At 48.8% G+C, this 25,552-nt stretch overlaps 1 protein-coding gene across 1 annotated transcript; it reads left to right on the top strand.

Moving 5' to 3' along the window:
* Positions 1–226: 226 nt before the first annotated feature.
* Positions 227–25,552, top strand: PSTPIP2 (proline-serine-threonine phosphatase interacting protein 2; the record flags this gene model as incomplete). Its single annotated transcript, XM_080362619.1, has 14 exons — positions 227–259; positions 10,448–10,548; positions 16,841–16,918; positions 17,839–17,873; positions 18,411–18,517; positions 19,199–19,261; positions 19,711–19,809; positions 20,410–20,455; positions 20,834–20,913; positions 22,686–22,784; positions 23,301–23,397; positions 23,690–23,771; positions 24,761–24,795; positions 25,503–25,552. The coding sequence occupies 14 exons, from the start codon at positions 227–229 to the stop codon at positions 25,550–25,552; spliced, it is 1,005 nt and encodes a 334-aa protein (XP_080218745.1).

Here is a 25,552-nt window from a genome sequence, read left to right as displayed (position 1 = left end):
CTGCTGGAACTGAGGGGCCACAACTGGACACAAGATTCCAGATGCGGCCTCAGCAGCGTTTCCCGCAGGAGCGCACCGCGGGGCTCCACGCAGCGAGTGGACTGGATGGAGCCGTGTTTGGTGTTTCTTAGGAGAGGGGGCGGGTATGGACACGGCGCCGCGGGGTGGGACCAGCGGGACGGGGCGGACCCGAAGCGGCGGCGGCGGCGGCGGCGGCGGCAGCAACATGCGGGAGTCGCTGTTCAGGGACAACTTTTGGGTGAGCGGGGGGACGGCGGGACCCGGCTGGAGAAGGGGGGGGTCACAGGGATCACAGCTGGATGTGGGGGGGGTCACCATTCCCTGCTCAGAGCTGGCTCCATGGTCCTGCGGGGGCTTTGCTGAAGGCTCTGAGCATCCCCTTGGCTGGTGTCTTCCGTCCACTCGTGTCCCCACAGCTGTGGCTTTATAGCCTGCCCCGTGCAGCCAAAATGTGCCCCGCCGAGCTGCCGATGCCGCGCTGGAGGAATCGGTGATGGCCTGGGGGTTTGCTAATATTAATCGTCCACCAGTGAACTACTTGGAGGTGCCTTGTCCAAAAAAGCATCCTTGGATTTGAGTTAATACTGGACTAGGAGCGAGTGCCTGTGTGTGCTGCTGCCGAGCTGTGGAGGAAAAGCCCCGTTTCGGGGAAAGACACGGTTTATTATTTTGAGTCTGAACTGTGCTTTTGGGGAATGGAGAAGTGCTGAGTACCCACTTAACTGCTGCAGAGCATTGGCACTGCGGCTGCTTAGTTCCTCTTGGTGTGCATGTCTTCATTGCAGGTACTGGAAACCAGGAAACATTACAAAACTTTGGCTTTTGGGGCAGAAAGTCCCCGTTTGTGTATGGTGGCACTCAGGGTTTCACTTGCAGGACAGGGGGAAGGTGCATGGACCTCAGGAGGAGTGGGCATGGCATTTGGGGCTCCTGCATGTTGTGGAATGAGAGGGGGCAGGCGCAGAGCACAGGGTTCACCTGACACGTTAGCGTGTTATCCACCATAGTGTTGTCAAATACGTAAATCCCACATAGATATCGAACCTGGCTTGGAAAATAAAGCCAGCTTTGCATCTGGCAGCAGTTTCTCAGCTATTTGTCGTGCAGAAATTTCCACGGTGCTCCCTTTGCTTTGCAAACATGCATCAGGGGAGGGATGTGAGGGTGGTGTCAGCATCCCCCAAGCTGGGGGAGTAACTGTGATGCCAGGTGAGCTGGGCAGACACGGGTTGTCGGGCTTCATTGTATTGAAGAGGAGGTGCTCACCGCAGCGCTGGCTTTGGGTAGTGCTGCCCAGTTTGTTCCTCTCCTGCTGCGGTGTGATGCTTTTTGAAGGAGGAGGCTCAATGGGAGAAAATCTGGGGCAGGAGCAGCCCCAGTCTCCAATGGCAAGGATAACCCAGGGCATTGCATGGGGCGCTTGCTCCTGCCAGAGCCTCTATTGCAAACGTGTCTATTTACTGAATAATCCCCTGTCCTCACTGGGCCCAAACTACCAGTGCTGCCAGGGATTTTGCCTGGCTTTTTCCTTTCCAAAGCCTGTGTGCTTCACCTCGCACTGACCGAGGAACCACGCCGGGGGCAGGCAGCTGCGGTGGAGGTTGGGTGTGAGCATGATGGATGTGACTCAGTGGAGAGATCAGGCCCTGCTGCTGTGGTTTGGCCCATGGAAAAGGCAGCTACCACCCCAGGCAGCCTCCCTGCCACGTACCGGTGACTGTGCATCAGCTGCAAGGGCTGGGGAGGGGACAAGGGGACAAGAGATGAGCAGAAAAGCCCAAATCTGGACAAGGTGTGGAGTGGAGCTCATCCGGCTTTGGTTTGCTGTTAAGTGCAATGAAATAGTGCAAACTTCCTCCTGCAGTTTTTCCTCTTAGATAACTTTGCTCAAACCAGAAAGGGAAGGTGAACTCTTCTTTGGTAAAGCAAGTGATTTCGCAGTGATCAGGGCAGCCTGATGGGAAAAGGGAGATATTGTGGGGGCTCCAGGGGAGAGATCTTCTAACTGATGGGGCAGGGTGTGAAAAACAACCCAGCTCCCCAGAAGCTGAAACACTTTTGGTGTTGCAGCTTCCAGCATCTTTCTGATGAGGAGAGACTGAGAGAGCTGGGGCTGTTCAGCTGGAGAAGAGAAGCTGAATGGGATCTTATCAATGTGATAAATATCTCCAGGGTGGGTGTCAAGAGGATGGACCAGACTCTGTTCAGTGGTGCCCAATGACAGGATGAGGGGCAACGAGCACAGACTGAAGCACAGGAGGTTCCATCTTAATATGGGGAGAAACGTCTTTCCTTTGAGGTGGCAGAGCCTGGCCCAGGCTGCCCAGAGAGGGTGTGGAGTCTCCTTCTTTGAGACATTCAAACCCGCCTGGACACGATGCTGTGTGACCTGCTCTGGTGACCCTGCTTGAGCTGGTGGGTTGGACTGGATGATCTCCAGAGGTCCCTTCCAACCCCAACCAGCCTGTGATTCTGTGAAATGCAGCTGATCGTGAATGGTGACAGATGAATTTCCTCATGGGGATGAGCTGCAGCCTCCTGCTCTGCCAGGGTGGTGGGGCTGTGCCTCAGACATCACTGGGGACTCATTTAGCTTTAAACCCCGGCAGTTCTGGTTTCTCTGGTGAGGTGTGTGTGTCTCTTTTCCTGCGCTGGAACCTGCTCCTGGTGTAAAGTCCATGATGCACTGTGTTGGGAAAGCACACTGCGACTTCGCTCCTTGCATTCGAGTTTGCTCACGCTCTTAGGTCTCAGTATAAGCTGATAATGTTCTTAAATAAAGAGGTTTGCACTTTCATAGCTCCTGCTCACACAGAGGCCGAAGTCCAGAGATGCTCAAAGCTGCATGTGCATTGCCCTGAATGACCCCACTCGTGTGACGCTTCCTTTTACAAATCATCTTTGTTTCCTCTTGTCCTGCCTGTAGGGATTGCCATGAGTTGAGCAAGTGTGGGGTTTTGTTTTCACTCGCTTTTGCAACCTGCTATTCTTCTTTCACTATAGGAGGTCTCCTCTTTCACTTTAATAATTTTCTTGGTATGTGTCTGGTTCTCCCCAAGCCTGTTCTTGCAGAGTGTTTCGGGTAACCCGACAGCAAAGCTTTGGGTCTCATCAGCGTGCTTTGGTCCGGTGAAACTATGTGGGAAAAATAGGAATGATGATAATGCTAAAACATAACTTGATCTATTGGCTAACAGCTTGCACCGACCTTGGTCTGGTCAAGTCATTTTTGACAATCAGGCTGAGGTATCTAAATCTTGCAGGCACTATCAAATGTTTCTTTGTCACGCCAGGAAAAAGCGATGCTGCTAAAGCCATCCATAGCAAGTTTTCTGCAGTAAAAGCTGCACTGGCATATTTAATTTTCTGACAAAGCATGCAGAAAAGTGTCTGAAAGCACCTGTTTACCTCCCAACACGTAGGAAAGGAGTTGTTGCATCTCTTTTTGCAGATAAATGCTTTGCCCCTCACTGCAGAGCAAGGGAATGCTGGTGTCTGCAAATGCACCCGCTGCCAGGAGTTATGGATGTTATTTTGCCAGGGCTGCGACCAGCTGTATTTCTTTACTTTTAGCCTCACAAGGCTGTCCAGGGATAAACTCTTCCTAATTTTTGCTGCATCCCGGGGGAGCGGGCAGGGGTGCGGGTGGGCAGAGGGGGATCTGCCAGCTCAGGGTTCATGGCCCAGCTGATGGCTCGCGGTGTGACTCTGGTTGGGCTGTTTCACTTCCCCTCAGCTCCTGCTTCTCCTTCTCTAAACAACAGAGCTCACCGGCAGCGTGGTGGAGTCCTCAGGCCATCGTTTGGAAGCGACAAGGTGGGGTTTGTGGGCAGAAGAAATTGCACTGCGGCGGGGTGGCCCATGGCTTTCTGTGTCTTTAGGATGGGCTGGGTAGGCGTAGGTGCGTTGGTACAAAGTGGAGGAAACCACAAGTGGAAAATTATCAAGCAAAAAAGCTTTGTTTTTTTCAGGATGCTGTTCCCAGGTGGGTGAGTTTACAGTGGGTCCTTCTCCTCCCTGTGATGAGTTTTGTCTGTCCTGTCACACCCACCTGGTTATGGGATGGGGAAGAACTGTATCCTCTTGCAGCATCCTCTGCTCTCCTCACCCCGCTCCCTGTGGGCATCAGCACAACCATTTCCCCAGGTCTCACAGAATCACAGAATCGACTGGGCTGGAAAAGACGTCAGAGATCATCGAGTCCAACCCTTTGTCCAACTCTAGTCCGTTTATTAGATCATGGCACTAAGTGCCGTGTCCAATCTGAGTTTAAAAACCTCCAGGGCCGGCGAGTCCAGCACCTCCCTGGGCAGCCATTCCAATGCCTGACCACTCTCTCTGTAAAGAATTTCTTTCTAATATCCAGCCTAAATTTCCCCTGGCAGAGTTGAAGCCCATGGCCCCTTGTCCTATTGCTGACTGCCTGGGAGAAGAGCCCAAGCCCCACCTGGCTAGAACTGCCCTTCAGGTAGTTCTAGAGAGTGCTGAGCTCAGCTCTGAGCCTCCTCTTCTCCAGACTAAACAAGCCCAGCTCCCTCAGCCTCTCCCCATAGGGCTTGTGCTCAAGTCCCTTCACCAGTCGTGTTGCAACCTCTGCAGGACCCTGAGTGATATATGAGCAAGAATAACAGACACATTTATTGTTGCATGGTGTTTCTGACTACTAAAATAGACATCCAGCTTCTGCTGTGTTTCTCTGAGCAGATAAGGCTGAGGAGATATATGAAGAGCTCTGCTTAAATAAGGGATTTTTCAAGAGATGGTCTGTGAGCAGTGCAGTGCCCCAAAACTTTCAGTTTTGGGAAGGCTGGGATGGACTGCTGGAGGGCAGGAAGGATCTACAGAGGGATCTGGACCGGCTGGATCGATAGGCTGAGGCCAATTGTCTGAGATTCAACAAGGCCAAGTGCCGGGTCCTGCACTTGGGTCACAACAACCCCATGAATCCTACAGGGTCAGGGAAGAGCGGCTGAAAAAGGACCTGGGGGTGTTGGTGACAGCAGCTGAACATGAGCCAGTGTGTGCCCAGGTGGCCAAGAGGCCACCAGCATCCTGGCTGGTGCCAGCACTGGTGTGGCCAGCAGGCCCAGGGCAGTGACCGTCCCTGTGCTGGGACCTGGGGAGGCCAAACCGCGAATGCTGGGGGCAGTTTTGGTGCCTTCAGCTCAGGGCTCAAAATGGCGGCCCCAGGGGCAGCAAAATCACCTCAGAACACAAAATGACCGCCCCAGGGGCACCAAGATCTCCTCAGGGCTCAAAATGGCAGGATCACCTCACAAGAAAGGCCTTGAGGTGCTGGAGCGAGTTGAGAGAAGGAAATGGAGCTGAGGAAGGGGCTGGAGCACAAGTGTGATGGGAGCGGCTGAGGGACCTGGGGGGTTCAGCTGGAGAACAGGAGCTGAGGGGACACAGGGACACAAAGAAACGGCCTCAAGTTGCTCCAGGAGAGGTTGAGGTTGGATGTGGGGAACAATTTCTTCCCCAAAGGGCTGTGGGGCATTGGAACAGGCTGCCCAGGGCAGTGGTGGAGTCACCATCCCTGGAGGGTTGAAAATACACAGAGATGAGGTTCTCAGGGACATGGGTTAGAAGTGAACTTGGCAATGTGACATTAATGGTTGGACTGGATGATCTTAAAGTTCTTTTCCAACCTAAACGATTCTACGATTCTCTCATGTCATTGGCTACTTAGTGTGTGTGTCTGGAGGGGGTTTTCCATGTGAATTGGGGTCAAAGACAGAAATGTCAATCTCAGCAGCTTGCCTTTTAGCTGTGACTTACTCAAGGTTATAACATGACTTCAGATCCCCACTAGAGCATTTTAGCTCCTCTGTCATCTAAAAGTGCAAACAAACGCCCAAATCATCGCATCAAACACACAAATTCCTACTCCTCTGTCGGAAGGATGGTACAAACCCCAATGGCGGGTTGTGAGGGGTGGGGGGGCACATCTTGCTGAGCCTGAGAAACATCAGCTGCTGCTTTGTCACCTTGAAATAATCTGTTTGTAGTTTCCATGGGCTGCCTTCTAAATAGCACAGGGGCTCAGAGCTGTTCCCAGTGGGGAGGACCAGGACAGAGGGTGGGGGGAGAGATGCTGGTCCTCCTGCATCCCTCTGGTTGGTGCAACTCCTCATTCTCCATACCTGTCTTTGACTTAGTTTATTGTGTCTTTAAATCTTGTCTTCTGGGCGTATGGCTCTGTGCTCTTCATGTTGTTCTTCCTCTTTCATTGCTTCCCTCTAGCTCTGCCTTTGGGATGCCTCATGGGCAGTCACGCTGGTCCTTTTTATTCTTTCCATGCCAACATCTGCTCAGAAGGTTGCTGCAAAGGCTGGTTTCATGGCATACAACCCTGCCCAGCTCCTTCTGGGCCAGAAGCTCCTCCTGCCTGGAAGCATCACTTATGGAAACCTCCACTATCTCTCTTACCTCCCACATTTCACGTAAAACCTTGCACTGTGAGGCCTGGTCCAGCTTTGGATGCTTAGGAAATAGATATGTGCTGGGTCCTCAGCACAGGACCCACATGGACCTGCTGGAGAGGAGACAGAGGAGCCACAGGAATGATCTGAGGCTGGAACAGCTCTGCTGGGGGACAGGCTGAGAGAGCTGGGGTGTTCAGCTGGAGAAGAGAAGCTCCAGGGAGACATTATTGTGGCCTTTCTGTACTTCAAACGGGCCCATAAGAAAGATGGGACAGACTTTTGAGCAGACCCTGTTGTGACAGGACAAGGGATGATGGGTTTAAACTAAAGGAGGGAGATTCAGCTGGACATGAGGAAGGAATTGTTGTCCCTGAGGGTGGTGAGAGCCTGTCCCAGGTTGGGCAGAGAGGTGGTGGATGAACCATCCCTGGAGACATCCCAGGCCAGGCTGGACGGGGCTCTGAGCACCCTGAGCTGGTGAAGATGTCCCTGCTCATGGCAGGGGGGGCACTGGGGGAGCTGGGAAGTTCGCTTCCAACCCCAGCTATTCTATGATTGTATGAGTCTATGAATTAAATCCTACTGGAAGAGGAAGGCAGATAAAATAAAGAGCTTAGTGCACATTTTTAATGGATGTTCCCAGTTTCTCCTGGTGCACTTCTGGCTGGTGCAGCAAGCCCATGTGTCCCAGGCAGCACAGCAGATGCAGGAGCCCTCGGGTGCCCCCAACACGCAGTGACGTGAGTCTGACCAATCTCTCCTGCAGCCGCTGACAGTTCTTCTCTGACTCAATTTTATTTCCTTTGAAACTGGTTGTAGGAAGCCAAGTTCAGATGTTCCTGTGTTTTGCAACTGTCCTGAACACTGGCTTCTGCGCAAGTGTGTTTCATTTTCCACAGACACGATTAGCAAAGACGCGATGCAAACTGAGAACAGGTTGTGGGTTTATCAATAAAAAGTCGGTTTTGAAGGGATGTTTGCGCTTTGTAAAGCAACAGAAACTGGATTTGGTTTCTGCTTGGGTCCTTCTCACAGTTCCCCTCCTGCATGTCACGGATGGAGCAAAGCTGGTCTGGGATACCCGGGGATTTCCTGCAGGTCTCACTCCGCCCATTCTCCACTTCTTGCTTTCTGGCCACTGACATTCAAGTCCTTGACTTCTTAGGGAAATCCACATGATTAAATCCTTCTTTTATCACTAACAGCAGCCCTGTTCCTCTTCATTTATTGCACCAGGTACAAACACACAAGAAGTCCTCACTTCTGCTGCCCGCATTTTCACTCGAATTCTCTGCGTGCTCTCATGCTGGATTCGAACCATTTCCTGAATATCTCTGCCCTGCATTTATTCCTTTTTGAGCTTCTTAATAACGTTTGTGGCTTCTGCAAGAAGTCTGTGCTGCCATCCAGAGACCTGGACAGGCTGGAGAGCTGGGCGGGGAAAAATTTAATGAAATAGAACAAGGGTAAGTGTAGAGTCTTGATTCTGGGCAGGAACGGCCCCAGGTTCCAGTGTAAGTTGGGGAATGACCTGTTGGAGAGCAGCGTAGGGGAAAGGGACCTGGGGGTCCTGGGGACAGCAGGGTGACCATGAGCCAGCACTGGGCCCTTGTGGCCAGGAAGCCAATGGTACCTGGGGTGGGTTAGAAGGGGGTGGTCAGTAGGTCAGAGAGGTTCTCCTGCCCCTCTGCTCTGCCCTGGGGAGACCACACCTGGAATCTTGTGTCCAGTTGTGGCCCCTCAGCTCCAGCAGGACAGGGAACTGCTGCAGAGAGTCCAGCGCAGCCACCAAGATGCTGAAGGGAGTGGAGCATCTCCCGTGTGAGGAAAGGCTGAGGGAGCTGGGGCTCTGGAGCTGGACAAGAGGACACTGAGGGGGGACTCATTCATGTTTACAGATATATAAAGGGTGAGTGTCAGGAGGATGGAGCCAGGCTCTTCTCAGTGACAACCAGTGATAGGACAAGGGGTGATGGGTTCAAACTGGAAGACAGGAGGTTCCATTTAAATACGAGAAGAAACTTATTCTCAGTAAGGGTAACAGAACACTGGCCCAGGCTGCCCAGGGGGTTGTGGAGTCTCCTTCTGTGCAGACATTCCAACCCGCCTGGACACCTTCCTGTGTAACCTCATCTGGGTGTTCCTGCTCCATGGGGGGATTGCACTGGATGAGCTTTCCAGGGCCCTTCCAATCCCTGACATTCTGTGATTCTGCTTCCTGTCCCTGAGTTTCGTATCTGCAGCCTCTTTCCCAATAATTTTTGCTCCCGTACGTGCTGTTCCATGCAACACTGACTCGTCCTCTTTGCAGAAGACAACAGGCAACACTTTCTGCTCAGCTCCCTGCATCTGCTTCAGGCTTCTTGCAGAGAAGGAGACCTTATGGCCAGGGCATCTCTTTGTATTACCATAGCACTTAGGAGCCCTTCTTGGCCTATGTCTCCTGGGTGGTAAATCCTAAACGGTGTTAGGGCACAAATGCGTTTTTTGTCCTAAGGTGCTTCCAGGCACAGGGATGAAGAAAGAATAGGGTAGAGTTAGCCAGCCTTCATCCTAGCCCACCTACATCATTGCTGCGTGTATATTTCTTTCTTTTTTTAATAACCATTACAGTACAATATATGTTTTTAAGGACTAATTTGAAGAAAAGCAATGATCCTTCAGAAGTCTGTGGGGAGCTTCCCCCAAGTGTGAGTGACATGGTGGGGTTGAGAGCCCTGGGTTGGGAGATGGGACTTATCTCCACAGATGGTGAGGGCAGGACCTCTTTGTGGCTGTGGTGTTTTTTTTTGGGAGTGAAGAAGCTGTCCTTGTGTGATCTGTAGGAGGTCACAGAATCGTTTTGGTTGGAAAAGGCCGTCAAGATCAGCGAGTCCAACTGTCAACGTAACACTGTCACTAAACCATGTCTCTAGGAACCTTATCTAGGCATCTTTCAAACATCTGTAGCGATGGTGATTCAACCACTTCCCTGGGCACACAGCAGTGGTGGGGGGACCTGGTGCTTAGGGAAATGATCTTTGCAGTGGTGTTTTGAATTGATGTGTGAGAAAGGGTTGCTTACTGCAAGACCAAAGAGAAGGCTGTTGCAGAAGCAGTCCTTGGGTACATCCATACATTGCTGAGGGCAGTGAGGGAAGCCCATAACTCAGTGATCCCTTGCAGAAATGCCTGCTAAATTAATCTCCAGCTCAGATGCTGGTTCCTACACCAAGGCCAGACATGAGGGCGATGCCCAGAATAGTGCAAGTCAACACTAACCGAGATCCATCTCTGTGTCTGCAGAAACCGGTAGGAGCAGTAGCAAGATGGGTGACATTTAGAGACTTGGACGGTTTTTAGTGTTTTATTTCATTAAGTTAGAGCTGACAGCCAAGGAGATGCTGTGTGCTGTGGGGACAGCTGTGCTCAGGCCAGGAGGGACCAACAGGATGTGGAAGGACCGAGCTCTTCTGTCTTCTGAAAGTCATGCAAATGCTTTGTCCCAATTTGCCACCACTGATGTAACTTACAAATATGTAAAAGGTGAGCGTCAGGAGGATGGAGCCAGGCTCTTCTGGGCGACAACCAGTGATAGGACAAGGGGTTATGGGTTCAAAATGGAAGACAGGATGTTCCACTTAAATATGAGAAGGAACTTCTTCTCAGTGAGGGTGGCAGAGCCTGGCCCAGGCTGCCCAGGGAGGTTGTGGAGTCTCCTTCTCTGCAGACATTCCAACCCACCTGGACACCTTCCTGTGTAACCTCATCTGGGTGTTCCTGCTCCATGGGGGGATTGCACTGGATGAGCTTTCCAGGTCCCTTCCAACCCGTGACATTCTGGGACTCTGTGATTCTGGAGCCCCTCCCACCCCTAAAAGATCTTATTTCATATAATTTGTAGGCAAACCAGAATGAGGTACTTGCACACCTGCTCCCAGCTGAGCAAGCGCTGCTGGAGGTGGCAGTGGCCGTGGACAGCACTGACGGAGATGTGATCACTGTTCTTGTGTTTCCAGAGCTCGGATCTGACAAGCACGGTGGGCTACGACAGCATCATACAACATCTGAATGACGGCAGGAAGAACTGCAAAGAGTTTGAAGACTTTTTGAAGGAAAGGTACAGAGCCACCTCTGGAAATGGGTTGGGTTGAACCTGGGAAGAGAGGTGGTGGCATTACTTCTACTTGTATTCCCAGTTTAGTTTCTGTTGCGTTTAACTGTCCACTGTGTTAAAACACTTTTGATTTTCGACTGATGAGGAACTTGTTTTCTCCTGGAACAGCTGGTACCATGGTATGACGTGTGTGCCCAGGAATCCGCAGCTGTAAGGCAGGGCTTGATGCTTACATTTTGAAATCTCTGTGAAAAAGAAAGAGGAATCAGAAATTGTTTAGTCATTCAGCCTTACATGTTGCCAGTCATCCGTACTTATGTGTTTGCAGCTCTTGGTGGCCAGCTTAGGTGTGCGAGGTGATGCAGGCAGGTCTCAGGAACAACCACAAAACCACAGATGAAATGCAAAGAGTAAACTTATTTTTGTTACTTCATGAACCAGGGGATCCCCTAAAAAGCACCTGGGCCGAGGCACACAGGTGGGGACACAGGCACTGAGGAGCTCTGTCCTTGCCAGAAGATCACCAAACCTCCTGGTTTTGCATTTATTTCAAGGATTCACACAGGTGCAGTTTTCTGCTGGGCTTTGATCTTCTGCATAGGACCTCAAGATGTTCCATAAGGTGCCCCTAAGTCTGTCACAAGCCCGTGTTACTGAAACACAGATGTTCTACTTGTCAGACACACAAGGCTAAACAACAATTAGGGTGATATATCTATTTTTCTACGCCTTAGGTTCAGCTGCTTGAGCATATTTACAATTCTCCTCCTCGCCAATCTTCTGTTATATTCTCACATTCCACTCTTTCCTCAAGAGACACCTCCACTTGGGCTGGTGAAGCTGCAGACGTTAATTTGGACTTGCAGGGTGTAGCATAGAGCACTTTACAGAGGCGCACAATAAATATAGAGAAAGGAATAAATGTATCTCTACAACAATGCTTTGAATCAGGTGTCCCACTCATCTTGTCAGGGAATTCAATGACTCATTCAGCCAGGCATAATCAGTAGATGGTTTCATTTGATTCACTGAGTCCTGAGGATGTTAAATGTTGTCTTCCACGCTGGCTCATTCATCATTCACATTAAAGCAACGCATGCTTTCAAAATCGAAGCAGCATTTATGGTGTCGAAGGAGGAAACAGTCCACTGTCAATCAATTTTTTAATGTTCATTCGTGTACACCATTACGTACTCATAAAAAACAGCAATAAGAAATGCTAATACCAAAATCTCTTAGAATAGTATAATTCTGTAATACAGCTACCAGGGTTGCCATGCCAACAAAATATGTTGTTAAAAGATCTGTAGCTGCTAATTTTCCCTTAATACCAAAGGCAGATGAGTTAGTTACAGGAGAGGCTAATAAAATCTAAGTATTTACATGTTGATCTTGGGCATGTGCTCCTAGTACACGATTATAAAGCACAACAAGCTAGCCTGTGATAGAGGCAGAAAGCAGTGGTGTCACCACCTTCGAGCAATACATACATGTTGCTCCAGCTCCTTCAGCTAATATTACTCATAGTTTAATAACCTGGTGTGGGTTAATTACCAACACAGTTTGGAGAGCTCTGGCTCATGCTTTTTCAGATTGAACTTCAACTCAATGTTGGGTTTGTGACACCAATAATATGGTGTCTCCTCTAGATAAGGTATGGGTATTCATTGAAGATACCTGACGTACAAGAACTCGAGAATCTGATATCAACAAGGGATGTAAAATAAGAGCAGGAGTTAGGGCACAAAGCCATATAGTGTTCTTAGGAGTTATTATATGAACCTTCACATCCAGACCAACAGGTTGTGGTCCCGTCACACAATCCATCAGTGTAAACAATTTGGTTTCCCCCACGGTTACCATTTTGGGACAGATACCACCTGGAAGAACTTCAGTCCACATCACATTCTGGAGGTGGTGTACCTCCATCAGTAAACCAGGCATGGTTTTGTGCTTTCCTATTAACCTGTCACAAGGTGCGGGCCCTTCACAGGAGATGTAGGGATGAACGTTCTCCAGTGCCCTAAAAATCCCCAAAAAGGTCTGTAGCTGTTTTACTGTGGCTAATACAGAAAATCGCTGGACTGTTTGCTGTACTTATTTTAGTATTTCTCTAATTTGTCTATGCCAAACTCTTCCCAAAAACTCTTCCACACTCAGTAGTACTAGAGCCCTATGTTTTCTTTGGGTTAGTTGCCCAGCCTCAGTCCTGTAAATGGACTTTCAGAAATTTGGCAGCTGCTTCCATTTCTTGTTGTGATGCTGCCGTAATCAATACATCATCAATATAATTGCAAACAGTAGTGGTACCCGACCATAGTGCTACTTCAGCTGCTATCATTTAGTGGCATTTATGTTCATATCCCTAGGGCAATGCTTGGAAATTATATTGCTTTTGTGTCACGGAAATGGATTTGTAACAGTACTTTGATTTAGCAGGAATTTAGGATTTATTGAGGTAGATCACCAGTTTAGTATATGATTTCTAATAACTCTTAATCAACAGGTGATTAATAAAACAGTTGAAAAACAATTCAATGAAACTTGCTATAATCAATACAGTGACTTAATTAAAGATTTGATGATGGCAACATCACACTATACTTAGAAAAGAGATAAATCAAATGGTGTACATATAAAACCACACATAGCTACAGGAATAAACACATACATACAAGGTTATGAATCATACACACGCACTAAGTCACACACACTAATGTGCGTTAACCCATGGTTATCTGAATATATTCGCACCACTAATCTACAACTTTGTGCATATGTATGTGGAATATATGTGGAGATATACCTGTGGCTAAAATGTCCCTCTTGAGTTTAGCAAATTGCTCACTTCTAGTGCAGCATTCTCAATGAGCGCTTGTTGAATCTTGAGAAATCTGTCTTTGCTGTCAGAGTGTCCAGAGTTACATCTTTGGATCCTTGCAGAATCATCAGTAGATCGTTATTGAGTTTTCCTGAAGTCATCCCGAGCAGACATCTGGTCAGGACGAGATGCTGGTGACAACCCGCTGTGATACAGAAGAACTTAAAGGGTCTCGCTTTAGGGTCGCTGTTTATAGGGCAAAGAGATTGTTGATTCTAGTCAGTGAATTTCCGCTTTGGCCACTTTTAGGATGAAGTAATTTCTGGTGTTTTCTGCCATTTATCTATGTCCAGAGCTTTTCAGATCGTACAGTTCTGTACCATGCTGCCTGGCTTCTATCCAGGTATCAGGGAGACACGGGTGTATCAGGTTGTGAAGAATGACTGGTTGTTACTGCCCTTTTCAGGCATTTGATTCCTCATCACCTGTGCTGTAGCTCCTTTTGGTTTTGATGGCTTCCCTTTGTTGACCACCTGAATAGAGTGTCCTGAAATTACAGCACAAATTTCCCTCAAGGAATTTGCAAGGATGCCTACATTATATCCCAAGTAACAAGTGACAGGACAAGAGGAAATGGTCTCAAGTTGTGCCAGGGGAGGTTGGGGTTGGATCTTGGGAACAATTTCTTCCCCAAAGGGCTGTGGGGCATTGGAACAGGCTGCCCAGGGCAGTGCTGGAGTCACCATCTCTGGAGGGGTTGGAAATACACAGAGATGAAGTTCTCAGGGGCATGGTTTGGTGACAAGGTTGGGTGAACGGTTGGACTTGATCATCTTGAGGGTCTCTTCCAACCAAATGATTCTACGATTACCCATAGCATTTGTCACTGCTGGTATAACCAAGGGTTATAGTGAGGCAGATGCTCCTCTCAAAACTGCATTTTGACACTTTTCACTACTGCTACACCAAAAGCAACGCATGAGCCATCCCCATCTGCCGCACCGAATTAATACCTTTTTCCATTGTACACCAGTTTTGTATGAACAACAAGTCTGCATATGCTGTTAAAACTGCTGCACCCAACCATTGATATAATGGAGGTGCAATAATGTCTCACTCATCAGGACCTCTGATGTTTTACAGCTGAGCAAATCCACATTCTATCTGGTCACCATTGGCTATATGGCTCAATATATCTTTTTCACCTTCTAATAAATTGATAGATGCAGCTCCAGTATCCCAAGCTTGCAAAATCCATGTAGTATGCCTTCCCCACTCTTCTGCTGATAGATCTCTAAAAATTCCTTTAAATTTTTTGGTGATCGCACTTGTATTTCAAGGATTCACACAGGTGCAGTTTTCTGCTGGGCTTTGATCTTCTCCATAGCAGAGCAGGAACCTCAAACATGTTCCATAAGGTGCCTGCCCCTAAGTCTGTCACAGGCCTGTGTTACCGAAACACAGACGTTCTACTTGTCAGGCACTCAATGCTAAACAACATTTAGTGTGATATATCTATTTTTCTACAACCCAGCTGCAGTTGAGTGTATTTACAATTCTTCTCACCAGCTTTCATTTATATTCCCATAGCAGGCCACATGCTCTCCAATGAAGTTCACCTTGCAGATCAGCTTTAGAAGATCAGGTGAAGACCTGGACGTATGAGAGGCATGGTTTTGTCCTGAATTTGTCTTTATACATTATGGACATCCCACAGACTTTAAGTTAAAAAGAAGTAGTAACATTAGATAGTGTGTTTATTAATCAAAGAATATGACCTAAGTGGAGGTATTTGTCTTTATACATTATGGACATCCCACAGACTTTAAGTTAAAAAGAAGCAGTAACATTAGATAGTGTGTTTATTAATCAAAGAATATGACCTAAGTGAAGGTTCTGTGGCTACAGCAGCACAACTGAGGTACCCTGGCCATGTGTTTTGACTTCATGGTTCACCTGGTTAGCAATGTCAAAATGTGAAGCCAGGTGCAGAATAACCCTGAATTAATGTAAATTTGGTATGGAGAACTCGAGAAGACAAACCCATGGACAAAAGACTTGGTATAAAGCAGCCTGGGATGGGGATGAGGAACAGGAGAACCTGCAATTAAAAGCACCTGGTGCATTTGTCTACGCTGTAACCCCATGCTCCAGGAAAATCTGGGCTTTCTACCTGCCCCAGGAACCATCTGCTGCACCCTGAGAACTGTGTTCTTGACAATGGAGACTCCTCCACATGCTGTGCCCCATTCCTCTTGAAGGAGGTTTAGGTTTCCAGTGACGTGTTTTGCCAGGAGGAGATTACAGAAGTCCAGGCTGTCTCAGGCATGGTTTTATCCTGGATCTGGACTTGCTACTGGCTCCTGTCTCTGAACATGGACCAGTTCTCCATGTACAGCATGACTGTTACATGGTCCCAGCCACGGGAAAAACGCCTACTGGACTCGAAGCTTTGTCTCAAAAGGAAGTTCATGGGAATGCTGTTAGGCAGAGGAAAAAAAATAATTTATAATATTTATCTTTTCCATTCCTCTACAAAATACTGGAGTTTTTAAAGAGTTCAGTTAGGTGAGCCCCACAGACAAAGTCTAGGAAACAACAACATATGCGTCTACGTTAGAGATACAGGCATTTAGGAAGCTATTTATTTTATCCAGTAGACCTTCTAACGCAAGCCTCTAGCAGTACTTGTTTCTCTCCACTGACTGCAGACAGGTAGGGTGGCTCACCCAGGTAGAGCAAGCCCAGCCCTGGTTGCCTACACAGGTTTCAAAGCAAAAAGCTGGTTGTTCTTAGAATGTAACACGCAGGCTTTCTTTCCCCAATCTCTTTCTCCTGATAGGGGAGGACAATAAGATCTCTCAAGGTGTTATTTATGTTACCTCCACAAGATGTGGGCTCTTCTTCAGATGTTCTCCCTAAGAACCAGAGGTGGGCAGGAAAGAGTACCCTTGCTTCATTTTAAAAAGTTCTGAACAGCTGAAATGGCCTAGCTGCTCTCTGGGGTGTGTCTATGGTGCCTGAGTGGTCTTTGAGATGTCTACTCCCTTCTGTCACGTTGGGCCGAAGTCACCCAGGGGACATTAAAGTACTTTGTGTGGATGGACTGACAGACACTGATGGCCGAGATGTAGAAAACGTACCATCGCACAAGCCTTGTTGCTGCAGGAAACAGAGCCAAAAACTACCCAGGCGACTCACCTGGCTGCATGTGGCCACCAACTGCACTGTCTGCTTAGTCCTCCATCTCCTGCTGCGGTGGTCCTGGCACACATGGGCTGTGGGGAGATGTGGGGAGCTGAGAGGCCATCAGGTAATTGCGAACAAGAGCCTTCCTTCATCCAGCCATGCACTGTTGGTTTGCAGCAGGTCAGAAGATAGGAAGGGTGTTAAGAGTAGGTGTTGGCCTCTGCTGTAACCAAGTACCAGCATCTGAAATTAGAACTTCCTCTCATTTATCTCTTTCCTGCACAGGGCAATTATAGAAGAAAAATATGGCAAAGAGCTCATTAACTTGTCGAAGAAGAAGCCCTGCGGGCAGACGGAGCTGAAGTAAGTTCACAGTCCTGTGTGTGTTTTGCTTTCATGGGTATCCTTACTTGGATCAATGAAGGAGGACGAGGAGGAAAGAGGTTATGAGAGACAGAACAGCATTGAAATGTGATTACAACACTAACAGAAGGTGATCTGAAATCAAACTTGTGAATGAACAGTGCACAGTTGGGTTGCCCTTTGCCAATAAACATGTTGGACTCCACCAGGTTCCCACCAGCCGTAGACTAACCGAAGCATCAGATAGGTGAGATGTGGGCTGGTGGTTCAGCAGAGGGAGGAGAATCATGAGACCTTGAGTTTGGTCCTGGCTGTTTTTGTGGCCAGAGGGAAGTAAAGGTACTTTCTTGCCTCAAACCATGCAAATCTTTAAAGCCCAGCATGTTGCCCTGGTGCTGCAGTTGGTTCCGTGACTGGGTCTCCATTTCCCCAGTGACCCTTGGCACCTTCTGCTTCCTGTGCTTTATACATGCCTGGTCTGATATTCTCCTTGTCATTTATTTACAGCTTTATATTGAGATGTCACGTATAATGTTTCTGAAATCTTAACTGTACAATACTAACAGGGGGAAAAGTTCCCCATGTTTCCCAACACTGGCCAATGAACCATGTAGAGGGTGTTCATACCTCCCAAATGATACTCTTAGGAGGTTGCCTGAAACATTTTTCATGAAAGTCAGGATTTTTGACAGCATCCAATGTTCAGAAAGACAAAAAGTAGCTCCCAGACGAAGGGAGGTGTGTTATAGTCGCCAAGAGGGAAAAAGCCAGAGGTGTAGAAAGGGTAAATAAACCTGCTTGGGTAGGAGCTGCTTTGGCTTGTGTTGAGTGAAGGACTTGCCACCTGGTTTGGGAGAGATGCTGGTGCCTGCACCTGGCTGTGCTCTGCCACTCTTTCTAATGCTCTGCCTGTTTTTCAGCACGCTGAAGAGATCCCTCGACGTTTTCAAACAACGTGAGTAATTCTTCTTCTTCGTGTTTGTCAGGACACTTGGCAGCACCAAAGTCTGAAGGCAACAACTTGGGAAGAAAACAGCAGAGAAGCCTCCAAAGCTGTGTGAAGCTGGGGTCAGGCATAGGCTATCCTCCTGGGATTTATTTTTTTAGCATTATTTTCTCTGTGCCCCAAGCTGGTTGTCTGGGACAATGCTCCCTTCAGACATCTCCTTAAGGCCGTGGTGCATTGAAATGTGCCTGGATTCATCTGGATGAGGGGCAGATGTGACTCTGCTCCTTTGAATAACTTCTCCTGATAGGAGTTTTCTTAAACTAAAGGGCAGGCTCCAGCAGCAGGATGGATCCTGAAGAGATCCTTTTGTAGGCAAGCACTGCTTGGAGGCTTCTTCAAAAGCTCTGCTGCTTTTATGTGTTTCTGCAAGGGGATGTATGATGTGAGGGTCTCTGGGTCAGTTTGATATCAGCTGCAACAGCTGACTTGAGCAACAGAGTCATTTTAGGAATATATACATATATTTTTAATTTTTCTTTGCAGAGGTAGACAAAGAGGGGCAAGGTCACATCCAGCTGGCGCAAACCCTTCGGGAGGAAGCGAGGAAAATGGAGGACTTCAGGGAAAAGCAAAAACTGCATCGGAAAAAGGTCAAGCCTTGTGGGACCGCTGTCCTTGGCCGCAGGGGGTTGGTCCTGCCCCAGCGATGGGCTGTTCCTGGCCGTTATCTCCTGCTGTGCCCCAGCCCTCGCCGTGTCCTCGGTTCCTGTGGCTGCCGGGAAGTCCCGAGTTCCTTCCTACGTGTGGCAACCACGCTTGTGAAGTGTGCAGCAACCTCCAGCTTCCTTCTTCTCGCTGCTGTGTCTTCTCCTTTGGGTGGCTTTTGGGGTCAGTGATAGCAGAGGCTTAGCTCCAGGGGTGCCAGCCTCAACCAGGAAATGTTTTTAAAGCATGTATGTAGTGCTGTATGGTCTGCATAGGGTCTGCTAAACTTGGCTTGGTCTGGAGAATGAGGGAAAGCAGCTAGAACTAGGGGCTGGTTTGGACAAAGCAGAGGTGAGTGGGCTTCCCAGTTTTGCCAGACCCTATGGAGAAAATACCATACTATATCTTGCTAGGATTTCATTCCTTCGCATACACAAGTGGAGGCTTAGATAGATGCATAGAAGATTAATGTCTTAGATAGGTTTTGGGAAGATGCTTTGGGTAGACGAAGGTCCTTAAACCTGTCTCAATTTGGTCCAGGCTTTTTCCTTTTCCTAAGCCTCATAGCTCATCCTGGAGCTCCGACGGTCAGGAATGTGCTGACCCCATGTCTGTTGTCTTCACAGATAGAACTGATAATGGATGCGATTCACAAAAACAGGAATTTGCAGTACAAGAAGACCATGGAGGTAAAGCAAATGTGCTGCTGTTTCATGTCGTGTGGGTTAACGCTGCTCAGATGCATGGCCATGGGGCATTTAGATGTGAGGGTCTTTCTCCTCTGCTGCAAGTCGATATGTTGTGTCCGCATGAGTGGTGTGCAGGCTGTGCCCAGCACAGCTGAGAAGTACACAAGGCTGGTGGTGGCCTTGCAGGGCTGGAGATGGGTGTTTTAGATGCCATGGACTCGATTGCCACAAGCTTTTCATCTTGAGACAAGAGCAGCTTCGCTTGCGAGGTTGGTTTGGCCAAAGCAGTAGGACTCCTGAGACTCTGTGTGCCATCCCCTGCTCTACTGGCAGGCTGTGCCTGGCTCTTCACTCCTAGGCTGGGCTTTCCTCCAAAGCCTCCCGTGTGAGCTGTATTTGCACGTCCTTGCTTGCTGACACGTTCCTGCCCTGTTTGGTGGCTTTCCCAGGCCAAGCGGCTCTACGAGCAGCGCTGCAGGGACAAGGACGAGGCGGAACAGGCTGTGCACCGCAACGCAAACCTGGTGACACAGAAGCAGCAGGAGAAGGTATGGAGAGAGGGTTGGCCATGGGGAAGGGGGATAAAGGGATGTCTCTTCTCACAGCTCTCCTGCCCCACAGCTCTTCTCCCGGCTCTGGTAGTTGAGGTGAGATGATGGGGCTGGTGATTCATCAGAGTTCTCCTCTACCTTTCTTAGAATCATAGAATCACTTTGGGTGGAAGAGACCCTCAAGATCATAGAGTCCAACCGTTAACCACCCCTAGCACTGGCCCGTGTTCCTGGGAACCTCATCTCTGTGTATTTTCAACCCTCCAGGGATGGTGACTCCACCACTGCCCTGGGCAGCCTGTTCCAATGCCCCACAGCCCTTTGGGGAAGAAATTGTTCCCCACATCCAACCTCAACCTCCCCTGGTGCAACTTGAGGCCGTTTCTTTGTGTCCCTGTGTCCCCTCAGCTCCTGTTCTCCAGCTGAACCCCCCAGGTCCCTCAGCCGCTCCCATCACACTTGTGCTCCAGCCCCTTCCCCAGCTCTGTTCCCTTCTCTCCACTCGCTCCAGCACCTCTTTCTTGGTGTGAAGGACCCAAAACTGAACACGGTATTTGAGGTGTAGCCTCACCAGTGCTTCTCTCTCATTTTTGGCAGCTGTTCCTGAAGCTGGCTCAGACGAAATCGGCTCTGGAGGACTCTGGTGAGCATGGAAATGGCAACGTTTGTAGGGCGAGGGGTGCATTTCCCAGAGCAGGGTGTTGTGAAGCCATGGCATGGCTCTTGGGCAAGCACTAGTCTTGGGTCAGGCTCCTCAGAAACACATGCCCAAGATACCGGAGGTGGGCACGTGCCCTTGGGAAGCCTGCATGGCTCTATCAAGGTGGCTCCTGTAGCAGGACACTCCACCTTGCTGTGTGGTTCCACGTCCCCTTGCAGTGCCCACCCTCAGCTGAGGTCACACATTACTGCTGCTTTCTTCCTGATGTTCCAGCCATTTCAGGCTTCATGTATTACCTTTTAGAGAAAGGGTTTTTTTAAAAATAGTGTTAATCAGATGACAATGTGATTTCCCTCACAGACAGGAATTACCAGCAGAGCGTTACTACACTGGAGAAGATCCGAGAAGAATGGCAGAAAGAGCACATCAATGCTTGCGAGGTAAATGCCCCAAAACGCCTTCATGTAGCAATGTTATCCTCTGGATGTCCATCTCTTGCTGTGGGGGTGAGGGATGGTGCAGATTTTCTTTCTACTCTGTATTCCCCTGACAGTGAAGAAGCAGGATTCGTTGCAGCTAACCCTGTGGGTTTCTCATGTTTGGCTTCCAGTATAGTTTCCACTACTTTTTAATTTTTATTTTTGTCTTCCTCCGTCTTTTAAAATCAACAGACTCAGTGCACTGAATAGTGACCTTTTTTTGTCTGGACGTTCAGTGTGGCCATCTTGTTGAACAGTCATGGCTACAGTCACCTTTGCACATCTGGAAAATTGAGGCCAATATGTGCAGAAATGTTTTACAATGAGAGTGGTGAGGGCCTGTCCCAGGTTGGGCAGAGAGGTGGTGGATGAACCATCCCTGGAGACATCCCAGGCCAGGCTGGACGGGGCTCTGAGCACCCTGAGCTGGTGAAGATGTCCCTGCTCATGGCAGGGGGGGCACTGGGGGAGCTGGGAAGGTCCCTTCAACCCAAACTGTTCTGTGATTCTATGATTCTACAGGCACAACACGACCTAGCAGACTCCGTCTGAAACTCTGAAAGATTTTAAATGACTTTGCAGCAGAGGCTGGTGGTAGGCTGGGGATGCAGGCTGGGTGAAGCCATCTCCATGCAGTAGGAACCCTTCGCCTTCTGTCTCATGGACCACACAGCAGCACGGGAACCGCTCTGAGCGGCTGCATCAGCCTAAAGCGGACTGTCCCACTGCAAAGTGGTCTAGCAAGGATTTATAACACATGCTGGGGAAGTCCAGAGCTGGTGGTGAGAGGATCATGCAGCTGTTGTGCTGCTGACCTGTGTCTTGCAGCCGCCTGTGATCTGTGACTGAGGGATGGATGGGGACCACAGAGATCAGGGTTTTATCCAGGGTCTGCTGCAAGCTTGCCAACAGCCTTCCCACTTCCAGCTGTGCTGATCCCTTCCCAAACTACTTCTCATCAGGCCTCTATTTCACTTTTTCCTCTTGAAATGGAATTTGCAGTCTGTTCTGTTTGTCAGGTGTCAGCGTCTCAGTGCTGGTGTGCTTGTGGTGTCTGGGGTCTCCGAAAGCCCCTCTGAACGCGGACCATTGGAAGCAGTATTTTCGCTTCCACAGACAGATCACCTGGAGGTTTTCCCCTTGATGTGTTGCCAGGGTCATAACTGATAACAAGCGCATATGTACACTCGTGATTAAATGTTATCTTTTGCGGAAATTTGTAAAGGCCTGTGAAACTGAAGTACACCAGACAGCAGATTTCAAAAGATTTGGGTTTAAACCTGCTTGGAAAAGGGCTGAGCAGCAAAGAGGGAGAAGAGAAGCCAGTCAGTGCAACTCTGTTTTCATGTATCCCTGGTGCTTTTTTATTGCTCCATAGGTGTGGGAGGGAGATGACCTGGGATGGCATCACCTAAGGAACATTGATTTGGAAACTGGCTTGGTCTCCCAGAGGCAGTGGTGTGCCTGGTGACCCCTTCCACATCAGTTCTGCAGGCTTTCCTGAGCTTAACACTCATCTTTTAAATACCTGGCTTTGTAGAGGGATGATTTCTCCTCTGGACGAGCTGGAGGAGTTGTGGTTTCCATATCTGCTGCAGAAGACCATACTGACCTGCTCCTGGCTGAATACAGTCACCTTTGAAGTGGTACTTGGGGATGTGAAACGTTCAGGATAAGAAGAGGTCTGCTTTCATTTTAAAGACGCTGGGGCCATTTTGTCTGTGTCATTACAGTTCTTTGAGACTCAGGAGTGGGAGCGAATCAACTATTTCCGCAATGCTCTCTGGCTCCACGTCAACCAGCTCTCGCAGGACTGCGTCCAGAATGACGAGGTACGTCAAATGAACATCTCTCCTTACCTTCATTTTTCTGTTGGGAAAGCAGATCCCAGTTTGCTTTCCTGAGCTGTGTTATGGCCGAGTTTGGCTGTGGCCTTAGATCAGCCACGGGACACCAGCACGAGCGTGTAGGCAGAAGGGTTTGGCTGGAGCTCTTGCAGATGAGGTTTTCTCTGCGATTCAGACAGTTTTTTCAGGGTAGTGAGAGCCTGTCCCAGGTTGGGCAGAGAGGTGGTGGCTGAACCATCCCTGGAGACATCCCAGGCCAGGCTGGACGGGGCTCTGAGCAACCTGAGCTGGTGAAGATGTCCCTGCTCATGGCAGGGGGGCACTGGGGGAGCTGGGAAGGTCCTTTCAACTCAAACTATTCTATGATTCTGTTGTTCCCCTACCATTGAAGCTTGTGTCCTAGTTGAGCACTGGGCTTTCACTCCATGTCTGATCAATGATGGGAAAAAACTCTCTTTTTTGGCCTGATGCATAGAAACGCTTTTTATTTCCCTTTTGCAGAAATACGAGGAAATCCGCAAGAGTTTAGAAATGTGCAGCATTGAGAAGGATATTGATTTTTTTGTAAATTTACGCAAAACTGGAAGCTTGGCTCCAGGTAAGAGCTCAGTACAATCTCACACAGTAGTGCTGACTTCCTTGTGCTTCTCATGGAGCTGCTGCTCTGATCAGCATCAGTATGGATGCAAAAAACAATGAATTTGCAACACCCCTCATTTCATTCACTGGCATCCAGCACTAGTCTCTGCCATTTATCACCAGCTCCTGATGGTAATCTCCCCTTTCTGTAACTTCTAATTTTCTGATCAGACTTAGCAGCTGAATGTTGGTAGGACAAGTAGTTTATGGCTACAAAAGGTCTGTACTTTACTATGGTTAACTTTTCCCAGCTCCTGTTGTTTATGAAAACTACTATAATACGCAGAGAAATCCAACTCCTGTGAGAAGTCCAGTTCCTGTACCTATATCAAGGTAAGGGACATAACATGCACAATTGCATTTGCTATTGCAAATTATGCTCTGCCCTCCAAAAAATGTTATTTTATTGCTTTCAGTCTATTGGAGGCTTGACTTGGGAATATTAGAGGAAAATATTTCTAATGCTGTATAGTGCATCACTTTTCACAGCCAGAGTTATACCTACCGCAAGCTGTTCAAGGACCTCCTCAAGCCCAGTCAGAAGATTTTGTTCCCCCTTTTGGGGTCATTTCTCCCTTGTCATGGTTAGGAATCTTATTCTGAAAGTGCTTGTGGTGAGGGTCTGCTCGTTTTTTCTTGTATTCCAGAAGTCTTTTGCATGGAGGCAATGGGTTGTGATGCCTGGACAGCAGAAAAGCAAGGCAACCTGGGGAATAATGAATTCCATGTCTTGCTCTCTCTGGGAACTATCTGAGCTCCCTTTTATAGCAGTCTTTGGTACCAGAACGAAAGCTTCTGGGCTTCCCTGCATGGTTCCCCATGTGGTCTGTCTATCAGAGAGGAGATGGATCATTAAAAAACACGCGTGGGGCCGAATTCACTCCCCTAGGACAGAAGCTGGGCAGAGAGGTCAGCATGAAAGATGCTTTTGCTGGGGGAAAAATGAGGATTCAGGGCTAAAGACTGCTGCTAAAGATGAGTGTGTCACCTTGGCTGTCATACTGGGAGAGGAGTCATGTCCAATTACGCTTCCTGATGTCTCACTCTGTAAAAAGGCATGCCCTGAGGCTCGCTTGTGAATGTTTCCCCAAATCACTGCTTTTTAGTTACTTTTTCCTCTCGATCGGCTTCGATCCCGTGTTTGCCAAGCAGGCTTCTGGTGGTGAGCCCACCAGGACATGCCTTGGCAACAGGTCTCCATAAAGCCCAGGTTGGCCAAACCTGTTGCCCTCCCAACAGCTCTGGGAGGGTCCCTGAGGAACACAGAGCCAAGACAACCCATAGCCACGCAGATCCTCACCTCTGTGTTTCCTTCTCTGCAGGAGGGGACCTCTACCCACCCCGACCAGCGTGCCAGGTGAGTTACTTGCTTTGTGTGGTTTCTGGCCCCACAGAGGATATTTCTGCTCTTGTTCTTCCCTGTCAGACCAAGCTGCGCCAGGGGAGGTTGAAGCTGGATCTTGGGAACAATTCCTTCCCCAAAGGGCTGTGGGGCATTGGAACAGGCTGCCCAGGGCAGTGGTGGGGTCACCATCCCTGGAGGCGTTGGACAGATGCGAAGATGAGGTTCTCAGGGACATGGGGTAGTGCCAGAATTGGGTTGATGATTGGACTCCATCACTTTAAGAGTCTCTTCCAACCAAAATGATTCTATGACTCTATGTTTTAGCTCTCTAAAGGGCTTGCTTTAGGTGAAGCTCCTGTTGTAACTCTGGTGCCTGCTGAATGATGCGAGAAGTCAGGGTTTGACTTTGGAGGCAAGGTTTCACTCAGAAGTTGTGAAGTTCTGAAGCTTAAGGGTGTCTAAGCTTGGGATCCCACCGGTCTCTGCAGTTTGGGCCATTCTCTGCTTCAGCAGCATGAGTTGTATCATTCCCAGTGGTACTGCAGTGGGACGTGGTACAACCAGGTTCTGCTATGGCTCTTAGGCAAATCGAGTCATCTCTTTGAGTGTCATTTGCCCCTGCATCCCATCCTTTTAACATGGGTGCTCAGTGCATGATGATGTCTCGTAATGAGCACTCCTCATGAACAGACCCAATTTTTCTGTGCTCTGTGTTTCAGGTGATCCTGATTATGCCACAGTTAGTGACTACAGCTTGATAAGTCACTAA

This window comes from Nesoenas mayeri (assembly GCF_963082525.1).
Source record: "Nesoenas mayeri genome assembly, chromosome: Z".
Lineage (NCBI taxonomy): Eukaryota > Metazoa > Chordata > Aves > Columbiformes > Columbidae > Nesoenas > Nesoenas mayeri.
The sequence above is the reverse complement of the archived record's forward strand: the minus strand, read 5'-3'. Positions and strand labels throughout refer to the sequence as shown.